Below are 14,766 nucleotides of genomic sequence, written 5' to 3' on the forward strand. Positions count from 1 at the left end.
TTTTTATGCAAATGTTGAGGTGGGCACAGGTTTAAACAGTGCCACACACACATACGGATATTCAAGTGCACATGTTCTGCCATGCAAATGGAAGCATATAATCTGACTCTCTTCTTTTTCCTTAATGTTGCATAATTTGCACTTATCTTTTAGAAACACCGTAGCAACTTTATTATGTTTTCCAGACTTTTTTGATTGCTTTCCTTTATTATACTGTAAAACAGTTTTTGAAATATGAAATAACTAGAACAACCGTTAATATTTTTCTCAAAACATTGAATAAAAATGTATCTTAATTGATCCATATTGTCCTTGAAATAATGAATTGTTTTTGCTATTATATTTTTTATTCCTGTCAATTTACACATTTTCCTTTTTATTTTGTAATTTCACATTTAATCTCCAAATGAATGTAGAAATAACATAGACACTACCCTATCTTTCATATATTTCATAAAAAGATGCCATTAAACAAATAAGTCCAGTATCACCAATACCAATACAGCGACTGATGTCTCAATGAAGTAGACTTTCTTTCCTTCTTAATTGCATCCATTCATTATAGCCATTCAGCATTACAGTGTAATTGAATGCTAAACATTTTAACATTTGTTAGGCTTTAAAAAATACAACTTTTAATTTAGGTGAACTTAAAACAATCTTCTCGTTTACCTGTGCCCTTCAATATATCAGGGCTCAATTTTATCTATTGGCCCTGTCATACTAGTTGCCAAAATGCACAAAATGTTATTGTTTTCATTGTTTTGGACCCATGTAACCTTGAAATCAGGGCTTTATTCAATTTCTTTATTTATTATAAAGTTATCAAACACTTCACTGTCTTTACTGCATCGATTATAAATTAAACATAGATCAATCCTTATTAAAGCTACAAATGTTATTCAGTCAAGAGCAGTGAGTGATTTTCCCCTTTTGTTCTTTGATCATCATTAAAGACAGACAGCAGCAGGTTTATTGGACTGCTGTCACTTTAAAACTCTTTATGTTTATTTAACTAATTTAAGACTGCTTGTGAGGATACGGAAAAAAAATATTGGTGTAATTTTGTGTTTTTGTTTGTTCAAGTGTTGTCTGAAGTGACTTTTTGTGCACACGAGTGTGTGTGTGTCACAGGAGATTCACAGATACACTCCAGTACCGCACTGTGTTCTCTTTTGCGTCTTATCGCGCTTGAATAGTTTAAAAGCATTTGCATGATCAAATAATTTAATGGTAGCTTATGGATGAGGGGAAAAACAGATGCTGCGTTAATTGCATGAAATACATTTTTAACAAGTTAAACTGAAAAAAAGAATTGCATGTATTAACATGTTCATTTTGACAGCCCTAAAAATATTATAATTTGAATGAATCATATTTTGTTAAAGTAGTGAGTTGCTTTGTTCTGTATTTTCAAATGGCTTTGCTTACTAATCAACTTGATTCAATATCAACCCAAAGACTCATCTACATCAATACCTTACCCATAATTCATCTCTCTTTCTGCTCAGGGACCAACAGGAGAGACAGGACCAATGGGAGAGCGAGGTCACCCTGGACCCCCAGGACCACCCGGTGAACAGGGTCTACCTGGACCTGCGGGCAAAGAGGGAGCGAAGGTGCAAACATTTACACACACAAAAAATACAAATGCACAGAAATACACCTCCTTATCTATTGGTCAGAAGTGGTTTATAACATCATATCTAATTATTTTTGTTCAAAGGGAGATCCAGGTCCAGCAGGACCAACCGGTAAAGATGGACCTCCTGGGCTCAGAGGGTTCCCAGGCGAGAGAGGTTTACCAGGCCCCGTGGTGAGTATCAAAACACATGAACACACACAGCAGAGTTTGCAAAGCGTTATGAGAAACGGAATTAAACTACCTCATGTCTCAAAGCACATGACTTTACAATATGAACTTAAAAAAGGTAAAGAGCACTTTTTTGTATCACGTGACTGCGGCTGATCGATTTCACCATTGATAGTGTTGCCATTGAAACGGATACATTTGAGTCACGAACCGCGAACGAACCGAGTAGAACATCACAGGTTTCCATCTCTGGTTTGATTGCGCCGCTCGGTAATTAAGGTCTGTCTAACTCTGCATAATACGACAATTCACCATGACATCACAACTGTAATAAACAGTCTCCCTGGTGGCAAAAGCCGAAGCGTTCCAATGGCAACACTAGTAAATTGCTTGGGATTCAGACATAGTTAACATGATTATTGAGAGACTGATTAATTAATTCAGGAGATAGCAATACATGAAATGCCTAACCTTGCTCCAGTAGATGTAGCGCTAGTCCACTACCATAATTTTTGAATGAGCCTCAGCCTACATTGAGTAGTTATTTTAGTGACTGTTGCTGTTTGACTTACAATATGTTAGGCTATCGTAGATGGTCTATTTCCCTGTTATCTAACTAAAAAAGGCTATGATGGTTTTCTGTTGCTCGGTCGGGGTCGGATCAGATGGCACAGATGTGAGCTTCTGATGGTCAAAAGGATAGCGTGTTGTAGACTAGCGCTACTCCTCTAACGTTAGGCATTCACTCAAACTAAACTCGCGGTGATGATAAAGCCAATGTGGTACACGCATCAATCATCCATCAGCCTACAACTATGTTTTGCTTTTCCTATTTCTTTCATTGACATTCGATCAGTAGCCTACATGACACTAGAAGTTCGGTCTCTTCCTACTTTTACTTCAGGCAGTGACTGGCAATGAGTTCGATCTTTAAAAGAGATCTAAAGTTTACTAATATTAGTCTTGAATTTCCCCAGCTGAAGATTATTATGCTCTGCTATGATTTTGTAGATGGGCCGTTTTGAGAATACTTCTCTGTAGCGCCACTTTTGACAACGTCTACTCGCTTTAGCCTCCTCACCCACAGGTTTTGCTGGATATATTTACTTTTTTCTGAAGGAAATCGATACAATCCTGCACCTTTTGCTGTATATCTGACGGCGTAACCCCAAACACAACACGTTTTCGTCATAGTTTCAACTTTAATCAACAAACAATGTTCTTAACTATGTAACCGTTTACAGTAGCCGGCTGGATCTCTTTAGTTTGTCAAGAGAAGCCGTTCGCGTTCTGCCACCCGGAAGTATCCAGGTGCCCATTGTTTACAAACCTTCTGAAATGGTCTATATGAAACGCGCTGATGATGTGTGATCGACGAATGCAATGATTGGGTGAATGTTTGTGGAATGCCTTCCACAGATGATTGATATATATATATATATATATATATATATATATAATATGAATAAATTAAGACCACTAAACTCAGTGATTGCTATCAGGATTTGAAGAGACTCTTAACCAATATATCAAAAGTTGTACAGTTTTCTCAAGTTTTGTACAGGCGATTATCCTTCTTTTCATGTTTTTTCAACTCTGAGCTTTTTAGTTTATTGTTCAGTACAAATAGAACGTCCCCCGTGTCGTCCCTAACCTTCAAACGTGTCGCACAGGAGCTCATGGATGTGTTTGTGTACGTTCAGCAGTTTTATGTCTCTGTTTGCAGGGATCAGCAGGCTTGAAAGGAAGTGAAGGACCTCCAGGGCCACCTGGACCCGCTGTAAGTAGACATCGTCTGTCTCTTCTCTAACCTCTTTGTTATTTGCTTGTTTTTTACCTGTTTTTTCTTTCTCTTTTATCCTTTTGCTCCACACTCTGGCTTTTCAGTGAGTACAATGATTCAGGGCATATGATATTGATTTATATCTACAGTACCAGTCAAACATTTGGACTCAGTTCCCGGAATCGGTTTAATTGTGTGTATATATATTTTGTAAAGTATTTAATTAATGTTTTAACGTGCATAGTGTAGATAAGTGTCCAACATACAGTACCATTCAAAAGTTCATGATCAGTTTTCTTAATTGTGTATGTACTTTAAACATACTTTAATTAGTAATTAGTAAAGTAGTAAAACATACTTTGAGTATGATTTTCTTTAATTAAATGAATACTTTTATTCAGCAAGGGTGCCTTAAAGTCATCAAAAGTGAGAGTAAAGACATTGTTACATAAGTTTTCTATTTCAAATAAATTGTTCTTTTGACCTTTCTATTCACCAAAGAATCCTGAAATATATATATATTAACGAAGAAAACAGTGCAATATTTCAAAATGTTACAGTCTTTACTGTGTTTTTGATCAAATATATGCAGCTTTGGTGAACATAAGACACTTGTTTCAAAAATATAAAATATCGTAAAGACCCCAAACCTTGAAAGAAGAGGGTCAAGTATTTATATTTATTTATTATATTTTATTATATATTAATTATTATTAACTATTAAAATAAAATGTGAAACATAGTAAATAAGTTGTTTCCAAATGTTTGACCAGTGATTATTCATAAATCATAGATGATTATCAAAAGGTTTGTCTGTTGATCTCTCCTCTTTTCATGCAGTCTTGATATCAGAATGTTTTACTACTCAGATTTTACTGATATCTTATATAATGCTACATAGTAATATAATCAATAATTTGTAAATGCAGTGTTTATTTCTGCATTAAAATCATAGCTTGTATTTTATATGCACATGCCAGCTGTCTACGCCTCCATATGAATTTCTTCAAGAACAAATGCATAATTAATCATCATGCCATCAGTAGCTAATGGTAGTCACTGCAAATGCATAGGTTATGAAATTTCATATTGACATTCATAGGGTTCTCCTGGTGAACGTGGTCCTGCTGGCCCAGCTGGTCCTACTGGCCTCCCGGGCCGACCTGGACCTCAAGGACCCCCAGGCCCCGCTGGAGAGAAAGGCGGACCTGTGAGTACACATTCGATCTTCATTTATATATTCATCTGTTTTGTGCCATTGCATATGGTTAAAATATACACTATAACCTTTCTCTCTCTCATATTAGGGCGAGAAAGGACCTCAAGGCCCAGCTGGTAGAGACGGTATTCAGGGACCTGTGGGGCTTCCAGGGCCAGCTGGACCAATCGGACCCCCGGGAGAGGATGGTGATAAGGTACGGAAGAAAATTAAGTGGTAGAAAATGAGGGAAGAGAGTTTGAGAAGAGAAATGAATTCATTATAGATAGAGAGGCATGAACATATAATCGATGATCATGGTTGAATCTGGTGGGATTAGATCAGGATGAGGAGAAGTAAAGGTCACATCAGTTGTCAGATCAATATTTTCTTTTGAGGAATGGATGGATGATTAGGGAATGAAATATGCAGTTAGCCTTATTGTTAATGATCTGATTTAACACTTAGGTGAATGTGTAAAGTAATTGACATCACCATGATGACACACTAGCACACACCTACACACAGATTTGGGGTTTGTGTAGGTGTGTGTGACACCAACGTGTGTTAGCATTGGCAGTTTTAAGGTGTGAGCGATATTTGAAGGATTTGGATGTCAGCTCTGCCGTGTGTGACAGGTGAAAAGCCTCCTGGGACATATAGTCAGAGGAATAAATAACAGTGTTCGTTTCTAATGTCTGTCTTCACAAACAAAAATGGACCAAACAGTATTACTGTGGGTTCTGTCTCCTGTCAATACCATGTTTATATATATATATATAAAAATCAACATATACAGGATTGCCATGAATGCATTACTGTTTAAAAGTTGTACTATGTGACCACAAGTATTGATAATAAGACATTTCTTGAGCAGCAAATCAGCATATTTCAATGATGTCTAAAAGATCATGTGACACTGAAGGCTGATGCTGAAAATTAAGGTGTTTTCACAGGAATAAAGTACATTTTAAAATATATTAAAATAGAAAACACTTAATTTAAATTGTAATAATATTTCTGTTTTTACTATATTTTTTGATTTATTTCAAAAGCATGAAAAAATCTTACCAACCTAAACTTGTAAATGGCAGTGAAAGTAAATATGATACTCATTAAATATCATGATATCATTATCTAATGTAATAAAATGTTTTACTCCTATATCCTACAATAATCTTTGTGTTACATAAAATATTACATAAAGACTCCTACATAAAATACCCTGATATCACCATATGATATCAATATTGCACTATAATATAATGTGTAATTCCTGAAGTTAGACAATGTTGTATTTGTATTTTTGTATCATGTGAACCATTTTCAGATATTTGCATATGTAAACGCTGCATTACTGTGACAGGGCGAGATTGGAGAGCCAGGACAGAAGGGAAGCAAAGGTGACAAGGGCGAGCAGGTGAGTCACTCTAACATTTACATTTCAATTCAGACTCAAAGCATCATGTATTCAACGAGCCCGTTTGTTTGTGTCGTTCTCTCATGATGACCATTCGTCCTGTTATTACCACAGCGGTGATGAGAATAGATGTTATGAAAAATCAATGAGCTGTGCTTTCTTGTTAGCTTTTTTCTTTCTTTCTTTTCATTTCTTTTTTCCCATTCCTCTCGCTCTTTTTGCCATTCTTCAGGGTCCTCCAGGGCCCACCGGTCCCCAAGGTCCTAGTGGTCAGCCGGGTCCTGCTGTAAGTGCTCTGAAATCATTCATGCCTCATATGTCTTTCTGCGGTATAAGCAGTGTTAGTGATGTCACTTCCTCCCTGCAGGGTGCTGATGGAGAGCAAGGTCCCAGAGGTCAGCAGGGTCTTTTTGGACAGAAGGGAGATGAGGGCTCACGAGGCTTCCCAGGACCACCCGGACCTGTCGGCCTTCAGGTTAGAAGGCAGACTTATTTTTCCAATACACTAGGGCTATGCAATATATCGAAATATTGCAAATGTACATATTACAATATGCATATCGCAACGGCATGCAATATCTGAATGATTTTAATAGGCTACTTCAACATTGTGAAAAGTGTATGTTTAAGGCTGACACATAAAGCTACTGGATTAGACGCGCGTTAGAGGCGGTGTTTCGTCGCGCACTGACGTCAGTATGAACGCGACAATCTCCTTCTAGTGCCGCTCATGCAGGCTCAGCCAAGGCGGTTAGAAGGAATTTGGGGGCCCCAAGCAAAATAATCGTCCACCCCTAGTTCAGTTGTCTTTGTTAACCTGGATGTTCTTGATGTTCAGTTTTAGGTTGATATAACTATATATATTACCAAGCAAAGAGTTTTTGGTATTAAATATTTGCAATACATTTTTTGTTTGCTATACATTGGTGTTAAAATTAAATCGTCAGATTTGTGACTTTCAGAAGTTGTAGCGACGCTTTCTTTTCCCAGAAAGAATGAAACGCATAAATGGTATCATTTTCAGTTTTTAAATAAATGTTTTAATATAATTTAAATAGATTTTACACACTAATATCAATATTGTATCTCATAACATATTATTTAACAAGATATTGCATATCGCATTTTTCTTCAGTATTGCACAGCTCTAGAATCCACTTTACTGGTCTTATCGTGCACAATTGAGCTTACAACAGCGCTTACTCTAAGTATGTCAAACTAAATGTTGGCACGAAACACAAGGGGAAATCTAGTAATAAGAGTAAGAAATCAGACTTTGACATTACATGTTTTTCTGAAATTAAATAAAATTTTGCCTGCATGTCACATTATTTTTTACTTATCAGAGCTATTGAAACCAGAGATTCACACCGGAGGCGTTTCAGCATGCCTCCGAATGATCCACACTTAAGATGTCGACAGATGCAATTTAGAAGAAGTATTTGCATTTAGTATACAGATGTTCAGTCTAACAGTAGATAGAAATTTATGGAGGAAATTATGCAAATATCCTGCCCATATAAAACTCTGTAATTGCTCGAATTGCATCTAGAGCAAGCTTTATTTGTAGTCTTTTTATGTCATAAATTTTTTTTTACAGATGCTTCAATGTCATAAAGAACGACAAGTCTGATTCAACTCTTGGATTTCTCACGATTACTGGCTTATTTCAGGAACATAATGAGCAAAACTCCATTAAATAGCCTAGTATGGGAATTACATGTGCCATAACAACAGTTTGACTGTGATTAAAAAAGGAAGGCTTGTATGTGGCAGTGCTTGATTGACAAATTGACAAAATGGCGGTTATTAACAAGGATTCTAAGCACAGAAATTTTGGCAAAAGATTGGCTCTTTGGACTGTCACTGTCATAAAGTCAGTTCATCAACATCATTCAAGATGGATAAAATCAAGTTTTTTTGTTTTGTCGTTTAGACAGATTAAAATGTTATGATTGGTTCGCCTGGTTTTAACTCATTTGTGATTGTGTGCAGGGCTTGCCTGGACCCCCTGGTGAGAAAGGAGAGACGGGTGATGTCGGCCAAATGGTAAAATTCCACATCTATACAATCATTTTGGTAAATGTACATTTTCTTGGATAGTTTTCTCACCGTATCTTGACTTTTCTCTCAGGGTCCACCCGGTCCACCGGGCCCCAGAGGCCCGTCCGGACCCCCAGGAGCTGACGGACCGCAGGGACCTCCAGGAGGTATCGGAAACCCAGGATCAGTGGGAGAGAAGGTGAAGAAGCATCATGTGCAAAACACTCTTTCATTTCTTTCATGATTCCACTTTGTGTGTGTGTGTGTTGCTCTAGTGCTGTCAGTTCAGGATTTGCAGGTCTCTCTGGAGAGGTTGAAATTGTGTCACTGTTCACTTGTGTAGTTTAATGTGTAAAATGGACGTTAAGCCAAGTAAGCCATTCATAGGTTGATATTCCCCCAAAAATTGTAACCCTGTGTCTCTGTGATGCTTTCAAACCACGGTTGTTTGAGGATCGTGACCAGCAAAACTAGCTGAACCATTGTATGTCATCCAGTATAGTTTGCATGCAATGATAATTCCCTGTATATAGAAGTATGTAGACTGTGGAAAAAATATATATAAAAAATGTCTGTGCTGTCTTAAAGGGTCATGAAACCCCAAAACACTTTTTTTGAGATGTAAACAGATATGTATAGGCTGCACATCATTGAAAACACTAAGGGTACTCATTAATGGTATTCATATGTGAAAATAGTTATTTTTGCATTTTTCAGAGCGATTTCTGTCTTCCGGTTTGAAAAGCTTAGTCGGAGCAAAGTCACAAATGCTGACGTCGGCGCGGCCTTTTCGGCCCAAGTATGGGCTGCTGGGCACATGCTGACGTCGACCGCTCCGAGCGATTCTCGATATATATTCATGACATAAAGCTCATTCAGTCCAATCCCTGCGCTGTAGTATGCATACAAGATAATTTAGTTAATATGCACGAGACAGTCACTTCTGTCAGGCTCGTCTTCCATCATTATTGTAGAGATATGGTGGGGAAGTTTTGGAAGCAGCGTGCGGAAAAGTCACGGAAGAACGCTAGGCGTTGTGCTGATACGAAGTAACGTAAAGGGCGCCGAGCGAGCTGTAACCGGCGCCGTCTGTGGAAGTCTTTGCTACCAAGGCTCGGTAAAGTAAAATTCACCTGAGGAATCGCACGCCGAACCTGCAAGCATTGCATAATTTTTGTCAGGAGTGCAAAATAGCCAATCTGTAGGATAATGAACAAAAGCCACGTCCTCTCCGTTTTATTTGTGGTCACAGCCATGCACTAAACCGCATGTGTTCGGGCTCTTAGTGAAACAGTGTGCATATTTGGACAAATATAGATTTAGCTGCCGAGTGACCGCGCGGATCGTCACGGCAACCCAGTCACGTCGCTCTGTGCTTTAGATGCGCGGTCAAGACAAGCCTCAAACCCCTTCGCTTTTACACCGATCTAGAATTACACATCTCTGTCACATCGCATGTTGGGTTGTTCACGTTCTCTTATCACGTCGGCGCGTTGTTCATCTTGCCAAACAGCGTGCATATTTGGACAAATATAGTTTTATCACGTTTGCAAAATATTTTGTCATGCAGAACAACATTTATTTTCATTTCTCACTGAATTTTGCTGGTTTGAAGAGCTGAATGATTTGCGATCTCTGCTGCACGCCACTCATAGCTCTCTCATTCGCTGTACTCATCCCTCATTTAATCTCACTGTGGTAAACAATGCCAACGTGAACCAAGAACATGTCTCAGAACCGCTGTAACTGCTGCTATTGGTATCGCTAATCTTAATGCACCTACTGACACTCCCCTATTTATGCAAACCATTGCCTCTTTCCACACAATACCATCCCACCTTTTCACAGTCGACCACTCCCCTTTTAACAAGCTGTTTCAAATCGAAGGTGTGAAAAAACACCGCTGCAGCAGGGGGGTTTCATGACCCTTTAAGTTTAGACAACTTGAAATGTGAAGTTTTCCTACATGACAACTTTGATATTTGAGTTGACTAAATGTAAAAATTTTAGGCAGCATAAACACTTACATTTTTTACAGTGTATAGACAGCTTTTCAAAGTGTATAATTTAACTTGTTAAGCAATGACTATACAAAAACTAAATTTTGAGCCCGCCATGTGTAAAGAGAGAAAGGAAGAGATTATCATCTTCTTAAAATAATTAAACATGCTTTACTTACCTGGAAGAAGATATTATGGCATACATTCAACAAGTAGCATCGCAATTTGCACAGTAAAATAAACCTGTGAAAAAAGTTTTAACGAGTCCCAAACACTCGTCAATTGTATTTTTATATAATGCCAATTCAATATTATAATCTTATCAGTTAGCGGTTCATAATCGATTAATGAGCATCGGTTGTCGGTCAGGAAAATGAACCGAAATGAGCATCCCTTATTGCTGTACTTTACAAAGAGCGTTCTGATTATGCCATGGGCTTTACGTCTGGAGTTCAGCTCGTGTTTGTGCAGTGAGAGTGTCCATGTGTTTATTGAGTGTGACTGTGAGACGCGAGTGTACTGTGCGTCTCAGCAGAGCGAACAGACAGAGTGTTTGCATGACTGCGCTCGATCACCTCAGCACCGTCCGCTGTCAATATTGTTTAATATGGCACTTCAGCACCATTGTTCTGCCACAGAACCAAGGACCCATTTCAGTTCTGCTTAGAGAGGAGTTTCACCCAGAGAAATGAACCAGAAAAACACAGCTGAAGGGAGGACTCAAAGAAAACAGATAAAGATGATAGAATGAGGGCTGGAGACAAGGCTGTTTGGTGTTAGTCTGGGAAGATTTACCTCACCACTTCACTCTGACAGACCTCTTATCCCACTACAGAGAGAGAGAGAGAGAGAGAGGGCGAGAGATATACCTCAGTCTGACACACACACACACACACATGAATGATGCAGTTCAGTAGTCTGAGAGACTCTTAATCCCTCAATATGGCAGACACACACACTTAAAAAGCCTCTCTAAAGCAGAGAGAGAAACTCTTAAACAGGTTTTCAAGCACGAGAGAAAGCATGTTTGCGGTTAAACAGATGTAGTTCTTTAAGGGAAGGTTGGATGTTTTTTCAGTATTTAATGTCAAAAATGCACTTTTCATTAGTGGTTTGCTAACAAGCATCACTATTATTGCTCTTTGAATTAATCTATTGGATATTTGATTGAGCATGCTCATTTTCCTTATTTTTACCTCTATAGTACATTTACCATCATCTAATTCTCACTTAAATTTGACCTTTAAAAACACAAAGTATTTAATAACACTGTTAAATGTGATCTTTTTAACAAATATCAAAGTTAATATTTAATACTGTACAGTACACTATAATTCTTCGATCTGTAAATTCACTTTTTAGCATTTTAACTATATATATATTTATATATATATATATATATACACTTTATTTTTTTTAATGTTTTTTTATTTAAACATAATGGTGTAGAATTTCAATGTATTTATTTACACAAATTGTATGGAATTTTATTTTCAGCCATATTTTCGGTTAATTGTTTTTATTTAAACAATGAATTTTTATTTTGGTTATTCATTTATTTTGTTTAGACAAAATAGAACTGATAAATGGCTGAAGTTAAAATTCTATACTCAGTCATGTCATATAAAAATAAATATCAGCTTATCGATATCAATTGAACAATGAAATAAAAGTGTAAATAGCAGTGATTGGTTTGATGTACATTGAAGGAGGGACCAGAGTCATATATGGATACCAGAATATTATAGATGGGCTCTTTTGACTTAGTCCAAAGAGGAACTACCCATCAACCACATAAAAATGTGCTCAGAAACACCTTTGCAACCACTCACAACTCCTCAGCACAGTGGCATTAAGTTTTGCACAAGCATCAACACTCACTTCAAAAAAAATATTCAAGTCTAGTTGTCATCACTCAAAGTGTCATCACTCCATTCAAGTCTGTCTGGATATATTATGATTTTCATCCTCATCTGATGGCTGACTGAAGTGGTCATCGTCAAGGTCATTTGTTTGTCTGAATATTGATGTTGCACACATTTTCATGCTAGATCGTGCCGTTCTGCGGAGGAAAGCAGATTTGCTGACAAGACAGTGAATAATGATGCTGACGTGCTCTTCTGTCCAGAGGAGAAAAACTCTGCAGTGTTTGGGGGGAAAAGAGTGTGTGATACTGTGTTTTACTCACATCTCTCTCATATTTTCTGTAGGGAGACTCTGGTGAAGCAGGAGAACCAGGCCCACAGGGAGACGTCGGCCCTCCGGTACGGCACAAAACACTTACAAAACAAACTCACATACGCAAAACCCTAAAACATCACTGCTGTAAGAATAACACACTCATATTTCATACCTTGTCTGTGTGTGTGTTTTAGGGTCCAAGAGGAGAGCGAGGAGAAAAGGGAGAGTCCGGACCCGCCGGTTCTGCTGGTCCACCCGGACCAAAAGGACCACCAGGAGATGATGGTTCTAAAGGAAGTCCTGTAAGTTCCCACCGTACTCATATCTAATGGTTTATTTTGTGTCTGAAACATACACTCTTTCTAAACTTCCACATTCAGTGGCATAGAGAAGAACCATTTAGAACCTTACAGTGAACAGTTCTTAAAAGAACCATTTTTAAAAAAAAAATATGTGAGCAATCTGTAAAAGAACCTTTTGCGCAATTGAAAGGTTCTTTGTGGAACCATTTGAACCTTAATTTTTAAAGAGTGAGGTTCTGCTTGCTGATTGGTCAATAAACATGGCCTATTGTGCAAAACACACTTAAGACCATGCAATTACCACATTTCTTAATAAATATAGAAATGTTTAAATGTTGTGGTTTGATTTCCAGGGTCCAACTGGTTTCCCTGGTGATCCTGGTCCTCCTGGAGAGCCCGGTCCATCTGTAAGTACTTTTAATGTTTGAATTTAGTTGTTACAAAGAAATTTTTTAGTTTTTTTTCAGGAAGTGACATCACCTTTTCTTCCTCCTACAGGGTTTGGATGGTGCTCCTGGTGATAAGGGAGACGATGGAGAGCCTGGTCAGCCAGTGAGTGTGCTTTAAACACACGTCAAATGATCTCTGGTGTCGGTGTAGACATATGTGTTTTATATTGATTATTGATTTTATAATGCTGCTTAATTTGTTTATTACAGGGATCCCCTGGACCTACTGGTGAAACTGGCCCTACTGGTCCTCCAGGAAAGAGAGTGAGTAATGCTTTAGACATCATTTAAATGCATTGAACGTGAGTGCAAAATTAACTTTACCACACCTGGAGCCAAAAATATTTCTGACTAGCCATATATATTCATGTTGCTATTAATATTAATATATTTTTAAATAATATATGGATATGTGGCTTTTTCTTTAGGGACCTCATGGACCTGCTGGACCTGAAGGAAGACAGGGAGAGAAAGGTGCCAAGGTAACATGCAACATGCACACATTCATACACACTTGTATGCATTTCTATTACAGTACAGTCATAAACATGTGACTGTATTGGTTTCAATGGTTTTGTGTCTCTGAATCAGGGTGAATCTGGTCTGGAGGGTCCAGCCGGTAAGACGGGTCCAGTTGGCCCTCAGGGAAGCCCTGGAAAGCCTGGTCCTGAGGGTCTGAGAGGTGTGCCTGGACCAGTGGTGAGTGATAATGGGCCGACCATTCTGTTAAATGTATTTGGTGAATCGCACCGGTTAATAACATACCCAGGTCATATTTCACTACAAAATCAAAACAAATATATATTGTGCATAAACCGAAGCCATAAATTTAAGAATATTAAAAATGTAAGATGAAAAACTTTCACATTATTATAATGCAACAAAAATGACATAAGAATAATACATTAAACATTGATTGAATTTATTTCTGATTTAATTTTCTCATTAAATGTATACATTTTCCCATGTATTATTTATATGGTATTTAAATTTTTTGTATTAACAGATGAAACCAATTTTTAAGATGATTCCTTTTTTATTTAAGATCAATTAAGCATATAATCCTTCATTTTCCTCATTACCGTAACATAAAATTAATATTATTGCTCCAAAATATTATTGGACAACTTCAACAGAGTATATACTGTATATGACACATTTTTTTCTCTTTCGATTTTTTGATTGAAATAATACTGACAATTTGAGTAAGAATCATCCTTTCAGCTTCCAAGATTAAACATCAGACCTCATACACAGTTCTGTCTAAGGCAGTGATTCTGATTTGGTGTTAATAAATGGATCTGTTTGGTTCTGATGTAGGGAGAACAAGGACTGCCTGGTGCTCCTGGACCCGATGGACCCCCTGGGCCGATGGTACCAACATGTTATTCCTCTGGGAATGAGTTCATTACAGTCTTAGATGACAATCCACTGTCCTCACTCTTCTTACCTTTCTCTCGCTCAGGGTCCTCCTGGCCTGCCTGGACTGAAGGGAGATACTGGTATTAAAGGTGAAAAGGTGAGAGAAGCAAATTCATCTTTGATACCCCTAAATAGCCGGACTGTTATGCTGTCTA

The 14,766-nt window shown here is 37.8% G+C and overlaps 1 protein-coding gene across 2 annotated transcripts in view; it reads left to right on the plus strand.

Annotated features, from left to right (window-relative positions):
- The window catches only part of col5a1 (procollagen, type V, alpha 1), a 109,627-nt gene that overhangs the window by 83,313 nt on the left and 11,548 nt on the right, over positions 1-14,766 (plus strand). For both annotated transcript variants that reach the window (XM_067422663.1, XM_067422664.1), the window contains exons 39-57: positions 1,512-1,619; positions 1,727-1,816; positions 3,540-3,593; positions 4,699-4,806; positions 4,904-5,011; positions 6,161-6,214; positions 6,447-6,500; positions 6,582-6,689; positions 8,210-8,263; positions 8,349-8,456; positions 12,468-12,521; positions 12,633-12,740; positions 13,094-13,147; positions 13,239-13,292; positions 13,400-13,453; positions 13,618-13,671; positions 13,781-13,888; positions 14,510-14,563; positions 14,655-14,708. In XM_067422663.1, coding sequence (XP_067278764.1) covers positions 1,512-1,619; positions 1,727-1,816; positions 3,540-3,593; positions 4,699-4,806; positions 4,904-5,011; positions 6,161-6,214; positions 6,447-6,500; positions 6,582-6,689; positions 8,210-8,263; positions 8,349-8,456; positions 12,468-12,521; positions 12,633-12,740; positions 13,094-13,147; positions 13,239-13,292; positions 13,400-13,453; positions 13,618-13,671; positions 13,781-13,888; positions 14,510-14,563; positions 14,655-14,708 — 1,440 coding nt within the window. The remainder of the gene's footprint in view (positions 1-1,511; positions 1,620-1,726; positions 1,817-3,539; positions 3,594-4,698; positions 4,807-4,903; positions 5,012-6,160; positions 6,215-6,446; positions 6,501-6,581; positions 6,690-8,209; positions 8,264-8,348; positions 8,457-12,467; positions 12,522-12,632; positions 12,741-13,093; positions 13,148-13,238; positions 13,293-13,399; positions 13,454-13,617; positions 13,672-13,780; positions 13,889-14,509; positions 14,564-14,654; positions 14,709-14,766) is intronic.

The sequence above is a fragment of the Pseudorasbora parva genome, chromosome 18 (genome assembly GCF_024679245.1).
Source record: "Pseudorasbora parva isolate DD20220531a chromosome 18, ASM2467924v1, whole genome shotgun sequence".
In the NCBI taxonomy this organism is placed as follows: Eukaryota; Metazoa; Chordata; class Actinopteri; order Cypriniformes; family Gobionidae; genus Pseudorasbora; species Pseudorasbora parva.